The 16,011-nt window shown below is 35.9% G+C and overlaps 3 protein-coding genes across 3 annotated transcripts; 2 read left to right on the top strand and 1 right to left on the bottom strand.

Moving 5' to 3' along the window:
* The first annotated feature begins 465 nt into the window (after positions 1–465).
* Positions 466–4,264, top strand: LOC113057853 (GATA zinc finger domain-containing protein 1). Its single transcript, XM_026225398.1, has 5 exons — positions 466–874; positions 1,235–1,357; positions 1,704–1,763; positions 1,853–2,036; positions 3,867–4,264. The coding sequence occupies exons 1-5, from the start codon at positions 695–697 to the stop codon at positions 4,046–4,048; spliced, it is 729 nt and encodes a 242-aa protein (XP_026081183.1). The 5' UTR covers positions 466–694; the 3' UTR covers positions 4,049–4,264.
* Positions 4,059–10,365, bottom strand: tmx2a (thioredoxin-related transmembrane protein 2a). The gene is made up of 8 exons (XM_026225397.1): positions 10,147–10,365; positions 9,537–9,597; positions 9,334–9,447; positions 9,169–9,245; positions 8,389–8,495; positions 7,995–8,060; positions 7,777–7,906; positions 4,059–5,045 (listed from the first exon to the last, which is right to left on the bottom strand). The coding sequence occupies exons 1-8, from the start codon at positions 10,333–10,335 to the stop codon at positions 4,875–4,877; spliced, it is 915 nt and encodes a 304-aa protein (XP_026081182.1). The 5' UTR covers positions 10,336–10,365; the 3' UTR covers positions 4,059–4,874.
* Positions 10,366–10,419: 54 nt separating this feature from the next.
* LOC113057854 (polyamine-modulated factor 1-like) lies at positions 10,420–13,073 on the top strand. Its single transcript, XM_026225399.1, has 5 exons — positions 10,420–10,736; positions 10,815–10,920; positions 12,112–12,212; positions 12,584–12,779; positions 12,865–13,073. The coding sequence occupies exons 1-5, from the start codon at positions 10,558–10,560 to the stop codon at positions 12,931–12,933; spliced, it is 651 nt and encodes a 216-aa protein (XP_026081184.1). The 5' UTR covers positions 10,420–10,557; the 3' UTR covers positions 12,934–13,073.
* The last annotated feature ends 2,938 nt before the right edge of the window (positions 13,074–16,011 follow it).

The following is a 16,011-nucleotide window of genomic DNA, read 5'->3' as shown; positions in this document are numbered from 1 at the left end:
CTGGATGCTCAGTCAATGGGTGCCGTCAGAATGAGAGTCCAAACAGCTGATACAAACATCACAATATTTCACTTTTGAGTAATTCTCAAGTTAAGCTAAAATATGAGTCTTTAATAATAAAAAGTGGTCTTTTCTGAACGAGGAGAGAAATATGCACAAGCCAAACCAGTCTAAAACAGCTCTAAACACATAAGTGGGATTAAATCAACTTGTGTTGTAAGGAATGACCCGTTTTTACAACTTAATTTTATTTTATTTTTTTTACATTAGTATTTATGTTGATGGTATTTTATATTTAAATGTATTTGTTTGTAGATAGATAGATAGATAGATAGATGGATAGATATTTTCTTTCTTACTTAAAATTTAAAGATATTAAATAGCGCCCTCCAGTGAAGTCTTTTTCCTCCAGACATACTTTTATTTCGAAAATAGGAATGAGGACTTTTATTCTAAAATAGGCCAACTCTTCTCCCGGATGTTTTTTTTTTCTTCCCTTCAAACATACGGGACCTATTATCATTCATTGTTTTCAAAATGCAAGATATGTGTTTGAGATAGGTCATATTTCTTCTAGATCAACATTTATTGTAGTTTGTTAGCTTGCATTCCTACAGGAAAACACGAGTAGTTCAGAAATAACTTTACTAGAGCCTTGTAAAGGACACTTTGCTGCTGTGTGTGGTCAGCAAACATGCCTCTCGGGTTAAAACCATGCTGTTCTGTCTGCAAGACCAGCTCTTCTTCCATGTGGAAGAAAGGAAACCAGGGGGAGGTTTTGTGTAATAACTGCACGGGTAAAAACATTACTAGTGGAAGCTCCGGAGCTTCTGCTTCATCCACCATCCAGCAGAATAACGGCGGAGGAAAACAGGTTTGAAGTCGTTTTTATTTTTATTATTTTTTCGCTTAAGCTATTTAATAGATATAGAATTTAGAAACAATTTATATATAGAAACGTCATTTTGGGAAAAAAAAAAATACAACCGGAAATAATGTACACGCGTAACGGTCTTCTACACGGAGCGGGTCGCCCTTATGTGAGCGCCGCCATCATGACGTCATAATTGTCCAGCGATCACTATCATTTGTTTTTATTATTATTGTTTTTTTATTTCCTTCTCTTAAATGCCATCTTACAGATTAAGATAGTTCTTTTTTTTAACACTGCTTAAAAATAAAGTATCTAAACAAAACCACTGATACTACTACTACCCTCTGTGTTTTTTTATAGTCCAAACATGAAATTCACAGACGCTCCGCTCGGTTACGAAGCACCAAGTACAAAGCTCCGGCATCCGAGAAGAAAGTCTCAACCAAAGGAAAGGGCAGACGACACATTTTCAAATTGAAAAATGTAAGTGCTTTTCAATCAGTATCATTTATGTGTTTTCTTCCTCTATTTGGGTTAAAGGAATGAAAATGTGCTCACCCTCAGGCCAGCTGATATGTGGATGAAGTTGTTTCTTCATCAGATTTAGAGAAATGTAGCATTGCATCACTTGCTCACCAATGGATGTGAATGGGTGCCGTCAGAATGAGAGTAAAAGCATCACAATAATCCACACCTCTCCAGTTCTCCAAATCTAATGAAGAAACAAACTCAATTAAATTAACTCAATTAAAATTTTGGGGTGAACTGTTTCTTTAGTAAAATGCAATGGCATTTATGTTACCTTTTTTACATTTGCCTATACACATAGCCTATCAAAGCACCAGAGTCCGTGTCAACGATTATCACGTCAGAGTCCATGTTTTACAAGGTAAACGCATCTTTCTACTGTTCAAACTGTCTTTTAAAGTATTTTTCTGCCTTTTTCTATTCACTAACCAACACTTGTCTGTTGGTCAGGGCGTCTATTATCAAATAGGAGATGTCATTAAAGTAATAGACGAGGACGACGGTAAACCGTATTACGCTCAGATTCGTGGTTTCGTCCAGGATCAGTACTGTGAGAAAAGTGCTGCATTAACTTGGCTGATCCCGACTCAGAGCAGTCCTCGAGATAGGTTTGATCCTGGCACATACATTGTTGGTAAGTTCATGCAGGAATACTTTGTTTTTGTTCATTGTTGAATAGAGGTGTGCGATATCTATGATAATATCGTAATTGTTTTAATTGTACGTGAACTTATATTATAGAGTGTGTCGCTTACTTTGCAAAAAACAAACAACAAATACACGTATTGAGAGTCCTAAAGCATTGACTGAGTGATGAAGACTATTAGAATGCAGTTAAAATGACCATATAATTTAAGTTATGAAAGCTTTTGTTTACGTTTTTGTCTTTATATTTATAAGATATGATATAGTTATGTAATAGCACACAAGCAAGAGTACCGTTTTCTTGAATATTTGTGCGTATGATTGCACACGTGATCGTAAAATTATATAACAATTAAAAAAATAAGGTAATAATGAGTGAGCTACTATTGTGTTTTTCGGAAAATGAAAATAGTTCTGATCAAAGCTGACGCAGAACATCGGTGCATCTCTTTTTCAGAGTTGAGTGATTTAAACTCTCTGACTATTAATTATAAATTCTGAGAAACAAAGCCGCAATTCTGAGAACTAAAGTCAGAACTACGAGATATAAACAATTTCAGAATTGTGTGATATAAACAATTGCGTGTTATAAAGTCAGAATTGCAAGCTATAAACATAATCGTGTGTTATAAAGTCAGAATTGTGAGATATAAACATAATTGCGTGTTATAAAATTTGAATTTTTAATATAAACAATCGTGTGTTATAAAGTCAGAATTGCAAGCTATAAACATAATTGTGTGTTATAAGGTTAGAATTGTGAGATATAAACAATCACGTGTTATACAGTCAGAACTGAGAGATATAAACATAATCGCGTGTTATAAAGTCAGAATTGCAAGCTATAAACATAATCGCATGTTATGAAATTTGAATTGTGAGATATAAACAATCGTGTTATAAAGTCAGAATTGTGAGATATAAACGATCGCGTGTTATAAAGTCAGAATTGTGAGATATAAACAATCGCGTGTTATAAAGTCAGAACTGAGAGATATAAACATAATTGCTTGTTATAAAGTAAGAATTGAGAGATATAAACATAATCGCGTGTTATACAGTCAGAATTGAGAGATATAAACATAATCGCGTGTTATAAAGTCAGAATTGAGAGATATAAACAATCGCGTGTTAAAGTCAGAATTGTGAGATATAAACAATTGCGTGTTATAAAGTCAGAATTGCAAGCTATAAACATAATCGCGTGTTATAAAATTTGAATTGTGAGATATAAACAATCGTGTGTTATAAAGTCAGAACTGAGAGATAAAAACATAATCGCGTGTTATAAAGTCAGAATTGTGAGACATAAACGATAGCATGTTATAAAGTCAGAATTGAGAGTTATAAACAATCGTGTGTTATAAAGTCAGAATTGCGATATATAAACAATCGCGTTATGAAGTCAGAATTGAAAGATATAAACATAATCACGTGTTATAAAGTCAGAATTGTGAGATATAAACAATTGTGTGTTATAAAATCAGAACTGAGAGATATAAACATAATCGCGTGTTATAAAGTCAGAATTGCAAGCTATAAACATAATCGCATGTTATTAAATTTGAATTGTGAGATATAAACAATCGTGTTATAAAGTCAGAATTGTGAGATATAAACGATCGCGTGTTATAAAGTCAGAATTGTGAGATATAAACAATCGCGTGTTATAAAGTCAGAATTGAAAGATATAAACATAATTGCATGTTATAAAGTCAGAATATCGATATTGCACATCCTGTCATGTAAAATTTGACACATGGTTAATTATTTGATTTTAAAGCTTCCTTTTTGTAAAAGCTGCGATTTCTTTGCTCAGGCCCTGAAGAGGACTTGCCGAGAAAAATGGAGTACCTGGAGTTCGTCTGTCACGCCCCTTCAGAGTACTTCAAATCCAGAAGCTGCCCTTTCCCAACATTACCAATTCGTCCAGAAAAAGGCTACATCTGGACTCATATAGGACCGATGCCTGCTGTGGCCATCAAAGAAACTGTAGGGTGACGTCAACCCCCGAAATCAGACTTTTTTTAATTTCCAAGACATTTCAATAGAATTTCAAGAACTGTGATGACGATTGTGTGTGGAGTTGGCCATCGAACAGTAGATTCGAAAGAAACATTTTTATAGTAAAATTGCAAATGGAAACTTTATGCATAAAGTTCAGTTTTGCAACACATCATGCATACTTCAGACGTGTATAAAGTCATATCCGGTTAACATGTGTTGTCCTTGTGTGTCTTTTAAATGCATTTTCTGAGCTTTTCCAGTGCTTTGGAAAAGGCAGCAGCTTTAAATAGTACACTCTTCGAGTCTGTACTGGTGTCTTGCTTGAAAAATGTGAGCACAAACAATATAATATATAATTTCTCTAACTCACATGGAGAGTATGTTTCATACTTCTGAGTTTTCTCAAGCTTCAAGACTTCGAACATGCGACTACACTTTTGTTTCAAAGTCCGTATCCATTAAAGTACCTGGAAAGGACCAGAGCAAATATATAGATTTCTTAATCTCTACCTACTTTTGAAACAGATTCTCAGTTAACCATACAGTATTTTCAATTAGGTTTCAATGCATTGCCGACATAACAATAACCATGGCTTGGTAGTTTCTGCTCTTCTAAATCAATAAATGATTAGTTTTTTGGGGGTGTATACTTTTTTAAGAATGTATCATTTTATTAACTAACACAAATGACTCCGATTTGAACCTCAAGAGCAAATGCAACACCGGTCACAAGATGATGTGATGCACTTTTCAATCCATCTGTTCAGTGTGTGTGGGTTCAGGATCATCATAAATGCTGCATCCCTTTCCTTTCTGTGTCTTATTTGTCTTTCTTGCTCTCTGGCTCCTCCTCATCATCTTCATCATGTGGCTCCTCTTCTTCAGGAGCCTCTTGCAGGAGTGTCTTCAGCTCCTCGGGCTTCTCTCCTTTGCTCAATTTCTTACATCTCTGGAATATCTCATTTAGGTTGAAATCCCGAATGATGTTTTCCTGTTAAACACACAAAGGCATGTCTTGGTGAAGAACAGCGAATTGCTTTGTATGCTGTGCTGCTGGGTAGATCACTTACACATGGTTACTGATTACAGAATAAATGATGAAAATTGTAGTTAGGAACTGAATTACATGTGTGTGACTCTGGAGCACAAAACCAAATTGAAGTCGCTGGGGGATATTTGTAGCAATAGCCGAAAGATGATGCATTGCATGGGTCAAGATTATTGATTATTATTATTTTTCTCTTATGCCAAAAATCATTAGGATATTAATTAAAGATGTTCCATGAAGATATTTTGTATATTTCCTACTGTAAATATATCAAAATGTAATGTTTGATTAGTAATATGCATTGCTAAGAACTTAATTTGAACAACAAATATTTTCTGAATATTTAGATTTTTTTGCACCTTCAGATTCCAGATTTTCAAATAGCATTTCAGCTAAATATTGTTGTATTATAACAAACCATACATCAATGGAAAGATTATTTATTCAGCTTTCAGATGTACATCTCAATTTCATAAAATTGAACCTTATGACTGGTTTTGTGCTCCAGGGTCACATATTAAAGTTTTGTTTAAACTCACCCTTAAATGTACCATATTGAAATAAAAAGCAAAGAGAAAGAACACCATATTCCATTTTTGTTTGGTATAAACGTCATAGAATGCATTAAACGTGACATTAAACCAGGGTTTCTCTAAACTTGTCTTAATGTAAGAACTGCAGAGGGTTTGAGAGGTAATAAAAAAAATGAAGATTGAATAATCAAATCGTAAAAATGCACAATAAAAATTAATTAAAAAACCTGAATTATATTTGATTTGTTTAACCTCTATGTTAATGTGACCGTCAACCCACAATAAAAACGTTTGAGAATCCCTGCATTATATAAACAAACATTAATAAACGGGAAACAGATTGCATTAGATTAGCAGTGTCTGTCCACATGGGCAAATGCCACCCTAAAAGAAAGCCTTGCCACCCCTGCTGCCACCCCAGTTGTCAACAACGAATTAAAGGTTATGGCCAATTTGAAAATTTACGAGCACGAATCTTTCGTAATTCGTGATCCCGCTCCGAACTCCCGAACTGATTCAAATGATTCGCGAAACCGCTACGAACTCCCGAACTGACTCAAATGATTCGCGAACCCGCTACAAACTCCAGAACTGATTCAAATGATTTGCGAACCCCAAACTGACTCAAATGATTCGCGAACCCGCTCCAAACTCAAATGATTCGCGATCCCACTCCGAACTCCCAAACTGACTCAAATGATTCGCGATCCCGCTACGAACTCCCGAACTGATTCAAATGATTCGCGATCCCCATAACTGACTCAAATGATTCGCGATCCCGCTACGAACTCCCGAACTGATTCAAATGATTCGCGATCCCCATAACTGACTCAAATGATTCGAAATCCCGCTACGAACTCCCGAACTGATTCAAATGATTCGCGATCCCGCTACAAACTCCCGAACTGATTCAAATGATTCACGATCCCGCTACGAACTCCCGAACTGATTCAAATGATTCGCGATCCTCAAACTGACTCAAATGATTCGCGAACCCGCTTTGAACTCCCGAACTGACTCAAATGATTCGCGAAACCGCTCCGAACTCTGACATATATTCAGATATAAATGTAATTTAAAAAATAAGTTAATAATTTTCGGTTTTCAAATATTGAACCTGCCAAACAAAGTTAACCACTTTTAAATAGCATGAGGATACGTAATAACTTCGTTTTGTGTCAGAACTTTCACACTTTCATTCATAAATTCGTTTGAAAAGCGACAGGGATTGAATCGCAGAACTGGAACTTGCTGTATAAAGAAGAACGTCACGGAATTCAAAAGTAGAGCATTTAATCAAATCTCGATATGGACTAGTGTCTGCAATATTAAAGGTGTTCAGTACCGTCGCTCCCTACACGCAGAGAGGGGCACCAACTCCCAGAGGGAGTTGGACGAGTCTCAATTTAGGGACCGTCTCTAAAAGTTACATGCGATATTGGTATACACTTTTCTAACGTCAGTAGCATTTAAGGAGAATTACTTATAGTCATAAAAACAACTGTAATTGTTCATGTAGGTGTCAGCTATAATGTACAATTGTATTAAATGTTTGATATTTATTAAAATAATCTGTAAATCATATGTAAATTATGCTACTGTTTCACATGGGCTCAAACACAAATTATAAGCTCAATAGCATTTGAGGAGAAAGACTTGCAGTCATAAAACTATTGTAATGTGTTCATTTAGGTGTCAGCTTCAATGCACACACCTTATACATTTTTAATATATATTAAAATAAAGTATAAATCATTTAGGTAATAACGAGGCCCGTTTATCACATTCCTGTGAAAGATTTTTTTTTCTCAGGTTCCCTTACGAAAACTACCAATCATGGTTCTTGTAGCCATGGTAACTGCAAATTAACCATGGTTTTGTTACTTCAAATAATAATTTACAAAGTATTAACATACTGTAATATTTTTGTTGTTGTTGTTGTTGCTATAAAAACAGACCTAAGCCATCAATAACCTTTAAAATGTGCACACATACTATTTATCATGCAACTGTGATAACTGTGACTAAATTCAGTATATATACATATGTTGTCCCCCCTCAAACATTCCTGCCCCCTTCTCACCACCCCATCAATATTTTTTTATTGACTGTCTGTTCATCTTTCTCTGGTGAACCTTTACCTCGGTGAAACTCCACCCAATGGCTCTTCCCTTCGTGTCCACTAGAGGACGCCGCACAAGTTCTCGACCTCCTTGAAGGAGCAACAGAGAAGGAAGCTGCTTGCAGAGCGGCGAGGGGTTCACCTTAAACCTGGAATCAGAGCAAAGCTAATGCAACTAGTAATGCAAGATATATCCCTGAGCTGGTGCTGAAAGGAAGACAAGGCACACAGACTCACCTCTCAGCAGCTGCTGCATATTGCCCAATGTCCACTTTTCCAAATTTGAGACCTAAGCAGTCATACCTAGTGGACATTAAAGCAAGAAGCGGTGAATTTATAACAGCTAAGGCACAGCGTGAAACCACAGCTTCACACGACTCAATACTTTCATAAAACAAAATAAAACAGAGCAAATAAAGTGTAATGATATTACTAAAAACAGTGTAAACAATGTAGCTCCTCAGAATCAGTTGTGGTTGCAACAAAGTGGTTGCCGAGCAACACACAAATGTAAACAAAGGTGTGTGTTACTTTGTAGCATTATTTAGAACAGCTTTGAACGTGGCTCAGCCAATCAGAATCAAGGAGCGGAACTCTGGGCTTTATAAAAGGTCATTAACCCTTGACTTACTTGAGTGACAGGTCAGCGAAAATGGGGGCAAATGTCTGACACTCTGGAGACCAGTTGGCATAAAACTCAACGATCCACGTCACACGACAGTCTCTCTGCAGCTCTTCCTGAAAAAACGAGTAAAACAAAAAAAGATGATAAAAGTCTTAGTTTCTGACATAAGATAATTAATTTTAGTATAGTATTATAGAGTGAGACATACAATTTGGATAAAGCCTTTTATATTAATATAACATGCTATTTATAAGAATAAGGCATTTTTGACAAATTTGAAATGGATAGAAATGATAACAAATCACATGGTCAAACTGTCTTAAATAACAAATGGTTAAATTGAAAAGAAAAAAACATCTTAAAGGAATAGTACACCCATAAATAAAAATGAAAATGTACTCATCCGAGATGCGTTTGTTTCTTCCCTCAGATTTGGAGAAATGAATCAGTGTTGCATCAATGGATGCTCTGCAGTGAATGGGTGCCGTCAGAATGAGAGTCCAAACAGCTGATAAAAACATCACAATAATCCACAGCACTCCATTCCATTAGTAAATGTCTGGAGAAGACAAAAGCTGAAACAAATCCATCATCAACATGTTTTAACTTTGAAAAAAATACATAGTTTTTATCAGCTGTTTGGACTCTCGTTCTGACGGCACCCATTCATTACAGAGCATCCACTGATGACACACTGCTACATTTCTCCAAACCTGATGAAGAAACACACTCTGGGATGACCTGAGGGTGGGAACTATTCCTTTAATGCTGTAATGTTTTACTCACATCTAAAGTGGAGTCACTGAAGTATTTGATGAACTCAGGGCCCATGTAGATCGGTGGTTTACATGTGATAAGGAACACTGTATAGAAAAGACACAGCATTTATTTTAAAAACCACAGTTTTTGCTCTTGATTATTTTGACAGCATGTTTTATATCATTTATTTACCCACACACAGCGTGAGGTAGAGAAGGCCAAGTCTCAGGTCCACTCGGAAAAACAGCACCACGTTCGCCACCTTACTGAAGAGAAATATATTCCCTATGTGCTGCTCCAGTGTTACTGAGAGAGAGAGAAAATTAATAAGGCACCATATAGCGATGCAAATATTATTCGTGAATATCTTGTGTGATGAACGCATGCAAACTTACTGGCTCTTCGGTTCTTCATCATGACTATAGCGCTGAGAAACATTAAAATCTCCACCTCCCTCTACACAGAGCAATTACACCTTTTTTCAATATTTAAACACATTTGAAAATGTTTGCACACACATATACATATAGCTAAATATTTTTCAATTTGAAATATATGTTTTCTGTTGGAATATCTGTTTAAAAATAATTTATTTCTGTGATAAAATCTGTATTTTCAGCATCATTCCTCCAGTCTTCAGTGTCACATGATCTTCAGAAATCAGAATAATATGATGATTTTTATCAATGTATTATCAATAGTGAAAACAGTTGATCTAAAAAAAAAATATGCTAAAAAAACAGCTTTGATCACAGAAATAAATGACATTTTAACACACATTCACAAAACAAAACAGTTATTTTAAATTCTACAATTTAACTATTTTTACACTATTTGTTATTAAATAAATGCAGAGAATAATGTAAATAAAATCAAATGTACTGTTCTTACATACATATTTAAGCCATATAACTATGCCACTGTTGTACAAAACACACTACGATGCTGTGAGCATGCATGCACGTGTAAAGTGTTATAATAAAGCAATAATAAAACAGCACAGACCCAGTCGAAGGCGCAGGAGTTGCTGTCCTCTCTCTGGGACGGTAAATGCTCGCAGAGTCCCGGACAGCAGCGGACGAAGGGAAACGCTACGGTCATCAGCAGTGACAGCAGATAATAGGGCCGATAAAACCATTTATAAACCTTTGGAAGGCAGTATAAAGTGGAAACCAGTCCTTTAATTAAACTCATTGCTGTAGACGTATAACAGACTCCCACGTGCTGAGGTAAAGCGAGGAGAGAGTAGAAATAGATAGAAATAGATCACTGACAGCTGAGTGGTAACTTGACGCTTCAGGTCATATAAACGCGTTTCGAGAAAACGGTTTGAAACCGAGGCTGCTCGCTTCCCGTAGGCTGACGCGTTTTCTCTCGGCGCGGGTTTTTCCAATTTTTGTAAACATCTCAAGCGTGATGGAGGAGCCAGAGAAGAGCAGAGCGTCTGTTTCGGCTAAAACTGATGTAGATTCGGTGAAGGATGTTTCGTGTCGAGCTTCGGCTGATTCGGTTAAGGCATCGCGATCCAAACCGAGACTGAAAGTGTTCAGTAAAGTGATGGAGAAGAGTCTGCAGTGGCTGCTGGACAACGCCAGGTAAGTTAACTCATGGAACAAACCTCATTCGCGTTCAAACTGATGGCTATATAGTTAGTTCTGTTCACTCTGTGTCAGTTTCGACAGGTTTTCCCACTATTTCCAGCCTCTGTCAAAGCAGAACCCTCAGCTGACCGAAGCCATGCACAAACAGTTCATCAGCCAGCTGCAGACTTTAGTTCAGGTAACAGTTAATGTTAATAAGATCTGCTAATGACGAGCGCTGTCCAAACGAAGCTTCGAATCGTTTGCGAATCATTTGTGTCCGAGTCAGTGATTCGGACCGTGCGTCAAACCGCTGAAGTCACGTGATCAGATCGTGTTTATATATATATATATATATATATATATATATATATATATATATATATATATATATATATATATATATATATATATATATATATATATATTTGCATTACTCTCTTATTGTCATAAAAAGCAAGCCCTATAATTTAATATATAATAAATACACACTGCTGTTCATAAGTTTGGGATAAGTCATGTTTTTTTCATGTTTTTTAAAAGTTTCTTCTGTTCATCGAGACTGGATTTATTTGACCAAGAAAAAAAAAAAAAAAAATATATATATATATATATATATATATATATATATATATATATATATATATATGTGTGTATGTATATGTATGTATGTTATGAAATATTATTACTATTTTAAAACTGGTTTTCTATTTTAGTTTACCTCTTTGATCAAATATGAATTTATTTTTTTATTTACAGAAGTCTCTTCTGCTCACCAGGGCTCCGTTTATTTAATTTAAAAAATCTGAAATATTATTACAATTTAAATAATCTTTTTTCTGTGTGAATCTGTGTTAAAGTGTAATTTATTTCTGTGATGCGCAGCTGTATTTTCAGCACCATTCCTCCAGTCTTGTTCCACATGATCCTTCAGAAATCATGATAATATGCTGATTTATTATCAATGTTGGAAACCGTTTTGTTGCTTAATATTTTTTAGGAACCTGTGAAACTTATTAAAAAAACAAAACAAAAACAAAAAACATTTTTTATAATTATTAAATTTTTCTCATTTCTTTTTGCATTCTTATTACGGTAATGCAAAAGAAGGTGTGGCTTAATGAAAATTGTCAAGTTCAAGTTTATCCTTAAGCCTTATGGTATTACATTTATGCTTTTCCCCAAAGTGGCCGTATTCAAGGTTGATCAGTTCATGCATTTCCCGGGAATCGAACCCATTTACAGTACCGTTTCTAGTAACATGGAATCAAATGTATTTTTCTTTCCCTTGGGGAAAGCATGGTCCAGTTTTGTCTGTCATCTCACAGATTACATGACAGATCCAGCTGTGTATTAGTGCATTAGCAGTGATGTTTTTGTGTGTGTTCAGAAAGAGATCTCCTCTGTGATCGATGAGGGAGAGCTGCAGGTGAAGTTTGAAGAGCTGGACCGACTGGAGGAGCTCGCTAAAGACACACCACAAGCTGCATGGTGAGATGATAACCAGACCCCACAACGTATTGCCTTTTATAACTAAAAATTATAAGCAGTTATTCTGCTTAGAAATGTGCGTTCTGTGTCGGAATGTCTGTTTTTGTTTTGGTCTGCGTGACTCCGCCCACATTCAGTTTACCCAATAGGATTTCAGCACTCTGGGTTGCCAGTTTCTGGAAAAGGCGCTCATGTCTTCAATCTGGCAACCCGCGTGAGCATCAAGTACTCAGAGGAGGAGCAGGAGGGGGCGGGGCAGACATCTCTATTTAATATTTAAATTTGGACTGCCAGTGTTACACACTGCACCTTTAAATCTCTAAACACACTCTGCTGTTTGGAGTGAGTCCTGTATGTGTTTTGTGTCGCAGGCGTCCGAGCGGCGCTCCAGAGCAGGACGTGTGCAGTGCTTTAGTGTCTTATTATAAGAAGCAGGAGGAGTACATGCGGATCCAGCTGAAGAAGCTCCAGAAGGAGAACACAGGGCTTGCTCAGAAAGTGCAGTCCGGCCGAGACAACATCACACACACAGAGAAGCACATCGCTTCAGGAGTGGAGGAGTGGAGGGTACCAGGAAATTAAGTAACTTCACTGATACACTCACACATTCTTAACCAGAAATTAAGCTTTGTGTCTTCTTGTTCATCTGCAGGCATCACTTGAAGATCTGGAAGCTTTCGTCTCGACTCTTTCTCCGTCTGAACACTTTGGGTCTCTCTAACATCAGTTTTTGTGTGTATTTAGTGAAGCTTGAATATAATTTTATTGTGCATCTTGCAAGGTTTATTTCGATTTTCATTAATATGTGTTCTCCATTTATTAAACGTCTTGTTTCATTGTGGAATAAATCAATAAAAAACATCACAATGGAATCATTGCAATGGAAGATATAAATAAGTGGAAAATATGAGATCTCCTGCATTATATGAAGCCTTTGTAATATTAAATATATATATATTTTTAATTGTATTATTGATTAAAGTGTTTTATTATTCTATTTAATATATAATATTGGTGGAAACAATATTCACCATGATAAATAAATACAGTGGTTATAACAATTATAAAATGTAAGTAATTCGTGCTTATTAAATTATAGCTTGTTTATTAACAGAAACTGGCTGTAAGATAAGGTTTTTGTTAAAAAAACAAAAAAAACATTTCCTTTTCTTTTCAGTTGTATGTCAAATTCCAGATTTTAACCCAGAGAACAAACATCGCTATATGACAGATTTGGCATTTTAATAGTAAAAATAGTTAAATGTAAGAATTGATTATAAATAAGAGGTGAACTACTAGTGTTTAGAGTCACTGTATTATCAGTAGAGCGTGTGTTTATGATCGTGTTATTACAGTAATGTTGATTTAAAAAAAAAAAAACATCAGTTTGTGATTTCTGCGTTTTTTTTCTGGTTGTAAAGAAAACCTGAATGAATAAACTCTTTTCTTTACACTTGCTTCAAATAAATCTTTTCCACAACAACAGAGCAAATATAGAAAGTTATATCTTGGACACGACTGGAGAATGAGCATTAACTAAAACTGGACCATCTTTAATGACTGCGTTACACATTTCTGCTTTATTATTTCTAAACGTCTGGTTTACAGAGTTTAGACGTCTGGTCAGATTTTGCAGCTATCGCAGGGTTGGTATCATGTCAAAAGGTACACCTCTGTACTGTATTTAAGGTACACATTATGACCTAAAAGGTGCAATTTAGTAGCTGTCGAAAGGGTACTGTCCCAGTGACAGCTGTTGTACCTTTTTCTGTTTCGTTTGGATACATATAGATCAGAGCCTGTGGGGAAGATGAGCCACCCCTTGTTTCCAGGCAACCTTAGACAAAATGAGTGATATATGAGGATTCTTCCCTGTGATGAGAGAGGCCTGTGGGATAATTGGTAACTACATTTAGATAAAAGGACACATGCTTCTTGTGTCAGAGCAATTACAGACACATCTGTAAATATCCCGTGTTTGTGTTTTAGGAGGTTATAATACGAGGCTGTATTGCGAGTGTGATAAAGCTTGTTAAAACAGTAGGACTAGTATGCTAGGAATCATACTCCTGCTATCGAAGGCCGATTTGCTTGTGTGTCAATGAAAAGCAGCGTCAGAAAAGTGGAAATTCTGTGGATGTTTCAGATTTCTGTTTAGAATTTAATATTTGTATTCACAGACAGTGCACATGACCTTATTGTTATATTTGTAATTCCTGTTTAAATGCACGTATATTTCTGCTTTTAACTCTATAATCCCTGTATTTATATATAGTGCTATCTGATTTGTAAAGAATTATTTAAAATTAGGTTATTTTACCTGAATACAGAGTACCCAAAACCATACTTGAGTAAAATTACAGATACCTTACAGTGAAAATACTCTATTACAAGTTACAGTCAAATACTCTCATTTTAACAGAACTTAAGTATTTTACTTTTACTAAAATACAAGCTCAAAGTTTTACTATTCAAAGAAAACTAGTGTTTAGTGACATAAACCTCAAAATTAAATAAATAAATAAAAATAAACAATATCCTTCAGTATAACGGATAAATAAAATTACGTTAAGTCAAATTAAAAAGTCAAAGGCTTCTGTCAAGAAAAGAGGCATAAGTTGCGAATATCTTTGTAAAACTAAAGTATCCAAAAAAAGACATTTACTGAATAAAACCAGTGTTGGGGTCGATAACCAAGACTATAAAAAACACAAAATGCATTTTCCTTAACGGAAAAAAAAGTTAATATTAGAATATAATAAATACAATTAGAAATGTTGCATTGGCAACTGACTGAAATAAAACAATAACTGAAGTTACTAAATTGAAATACTAAAAATGCACACAATTGCTGACCTTAAACTAATTTAAAACAAGAAATATTGCAGTATAAACAAGACTTCGGATCTCAGGACTTGATGGTTAGTTTTACACCTCAGACTCCACCAGATGGAGACATGCTTCAAGTGAACTCAATCAAGACTCACAACGACTGACTGCAGATTTATTTTTGGTGCTTTCTTCCACTGCTCCCATACGGCTTCACTGCATCCATGTCTAAGAATGGCTTTGGTTTCCCACATTCAATATTAACACAGTAAGGCACTCGACTCACACGAAACATCTGAAAGAGAGACTGCTGTAAGCACATCATCTAAAGCTCATCCCGGCTGCACCCTGACCTTTAAAAAACCCACTAAACCCATCCCGCAAACTAACCGTAAATATCATCTCACACTATTTACAGAGCACATCTACTGCAAGCTTCACAGAAATACAAAAATACATTTCCCTTTCAGTGACTACAACTAAAATGCATAGAAAAGCTGAATACAAACACAGAAGGAATCTCGTTTGGGATAACACTTATAACGTAGCGAACCTGAGGTTCAAGAAGCAGTGTCTTTGGTGCAGATGTTGACTGTTTCTCAAGTTTCCAAAAGATAGATAAACACAATCGAGCGTCGCTCTCTCTCTTTGGTGAAGACGCCGAGCAGACGGACGCCGCTCCAGCCGATGTGTGCAAAGTTCAAGAAGAATTTCTCTAAAAACATTGCGTTGTTTTCTCAAGCACAGCTCCAGTTTAAATACTGTTGAGTCATGGAACAAGACAACACTGATCTCACGTTCGCTTCATCAGTCAAATGTCTCTCATACATCAACAACAACAAATAAAAAACAGAATGGGTTTGGTGTTTAATGAGGATGGCATGTTGAAATGTGAACGGTCCCGTGACAGTCCCTTGATGCTCCTCTAGTCTTCGAGCGGGACGTGACCGTTGCTGTGTCCGTTGACCAG

The sequence above is a fragment of the Carassius auratus genome, chromosome 39 (genome assembly GCF_003368295.1).
Source record: "Carassius auratus strain Wakin chromosome 39, ASM336829v1, whole genome shotgun sequence".
NCBI lineage: Eukaryota > Metazoa > Chordata > Actinopteri > Cypriniformes > Cyprinidae > Carassius > Carassius auratus.
This window is presented reverse-complemented; position numbering and strand designations above follow the sequence as displayed.

Excerpts from the sequence above, each read along its gene's own strand:
- LOC113057853 (XM_026225398.1), top strand. The coding sequence starts at position 695 with ATGCCTCTCGGGTTAAAACCATGCTGTTCTGTCTGCAAGACCAGCTCT. Across the intron at positions 875-1,234 it reads ATAACGGCGGAGGAAAACAG|TCCAAACATGAAATTCACAG; the intron begins GTTTGAAGTCGT and ends GTTTTTTTATAG. Across the intron at positions 1,358-1,703 it reads ACATTTTCAAATTGAAAAAT|CCTATCAAAGCACCAGAGTC; the intron begins GTAAGTGCTTTT and ends CTATACACATAG.
- tmx2a (XM_026225397.1), bottom strand. The coding sequence starts at position 10,335 with ATGAGTTTAATTAAAGGACTGGTTTCCACTTTATACTGCCTTCCAAAG. Across the intron at positions 9,448-9,536 it reads GATGAAGAACCGAAGAGCCA|TAACACTGGAGCAGCACATA; the intron begins GTAAGTTTGCAT and ends TCTCTCTCTCAG. Across the intron at positions 9,246-9,333 it reads CTACCTCACGCTGTGTGTGG|TGTTCCTTATCACATGTAAA; the intron begins GTAAATAAATGA and ends TTTTCTATACAG.
- LOC113057854 (XM_026225399.1), top strand. The coding sequence starts at position 10,558 with ATGGAGGAGCCAGAGAAGAGCAGAGCGTCTGTTTCGGCTAAAACTGAT. Across the intron at positions 10,737-10,814 it reads TGGCTGCTGGACAACGCCAG|TTTCGACAGGTTTTCCCACT; the intron begins GTAAGTTAACTC and ends ACTCTGTGTCAG. Across the intron at positions 10,921-12,111 it reads AGCTGCAGACTTTAGTTCAG|AAAGAGATCTCCTCTGTGAT; the intron begins GTAACAGTTAAT and ends GTGTGTGTTCAG.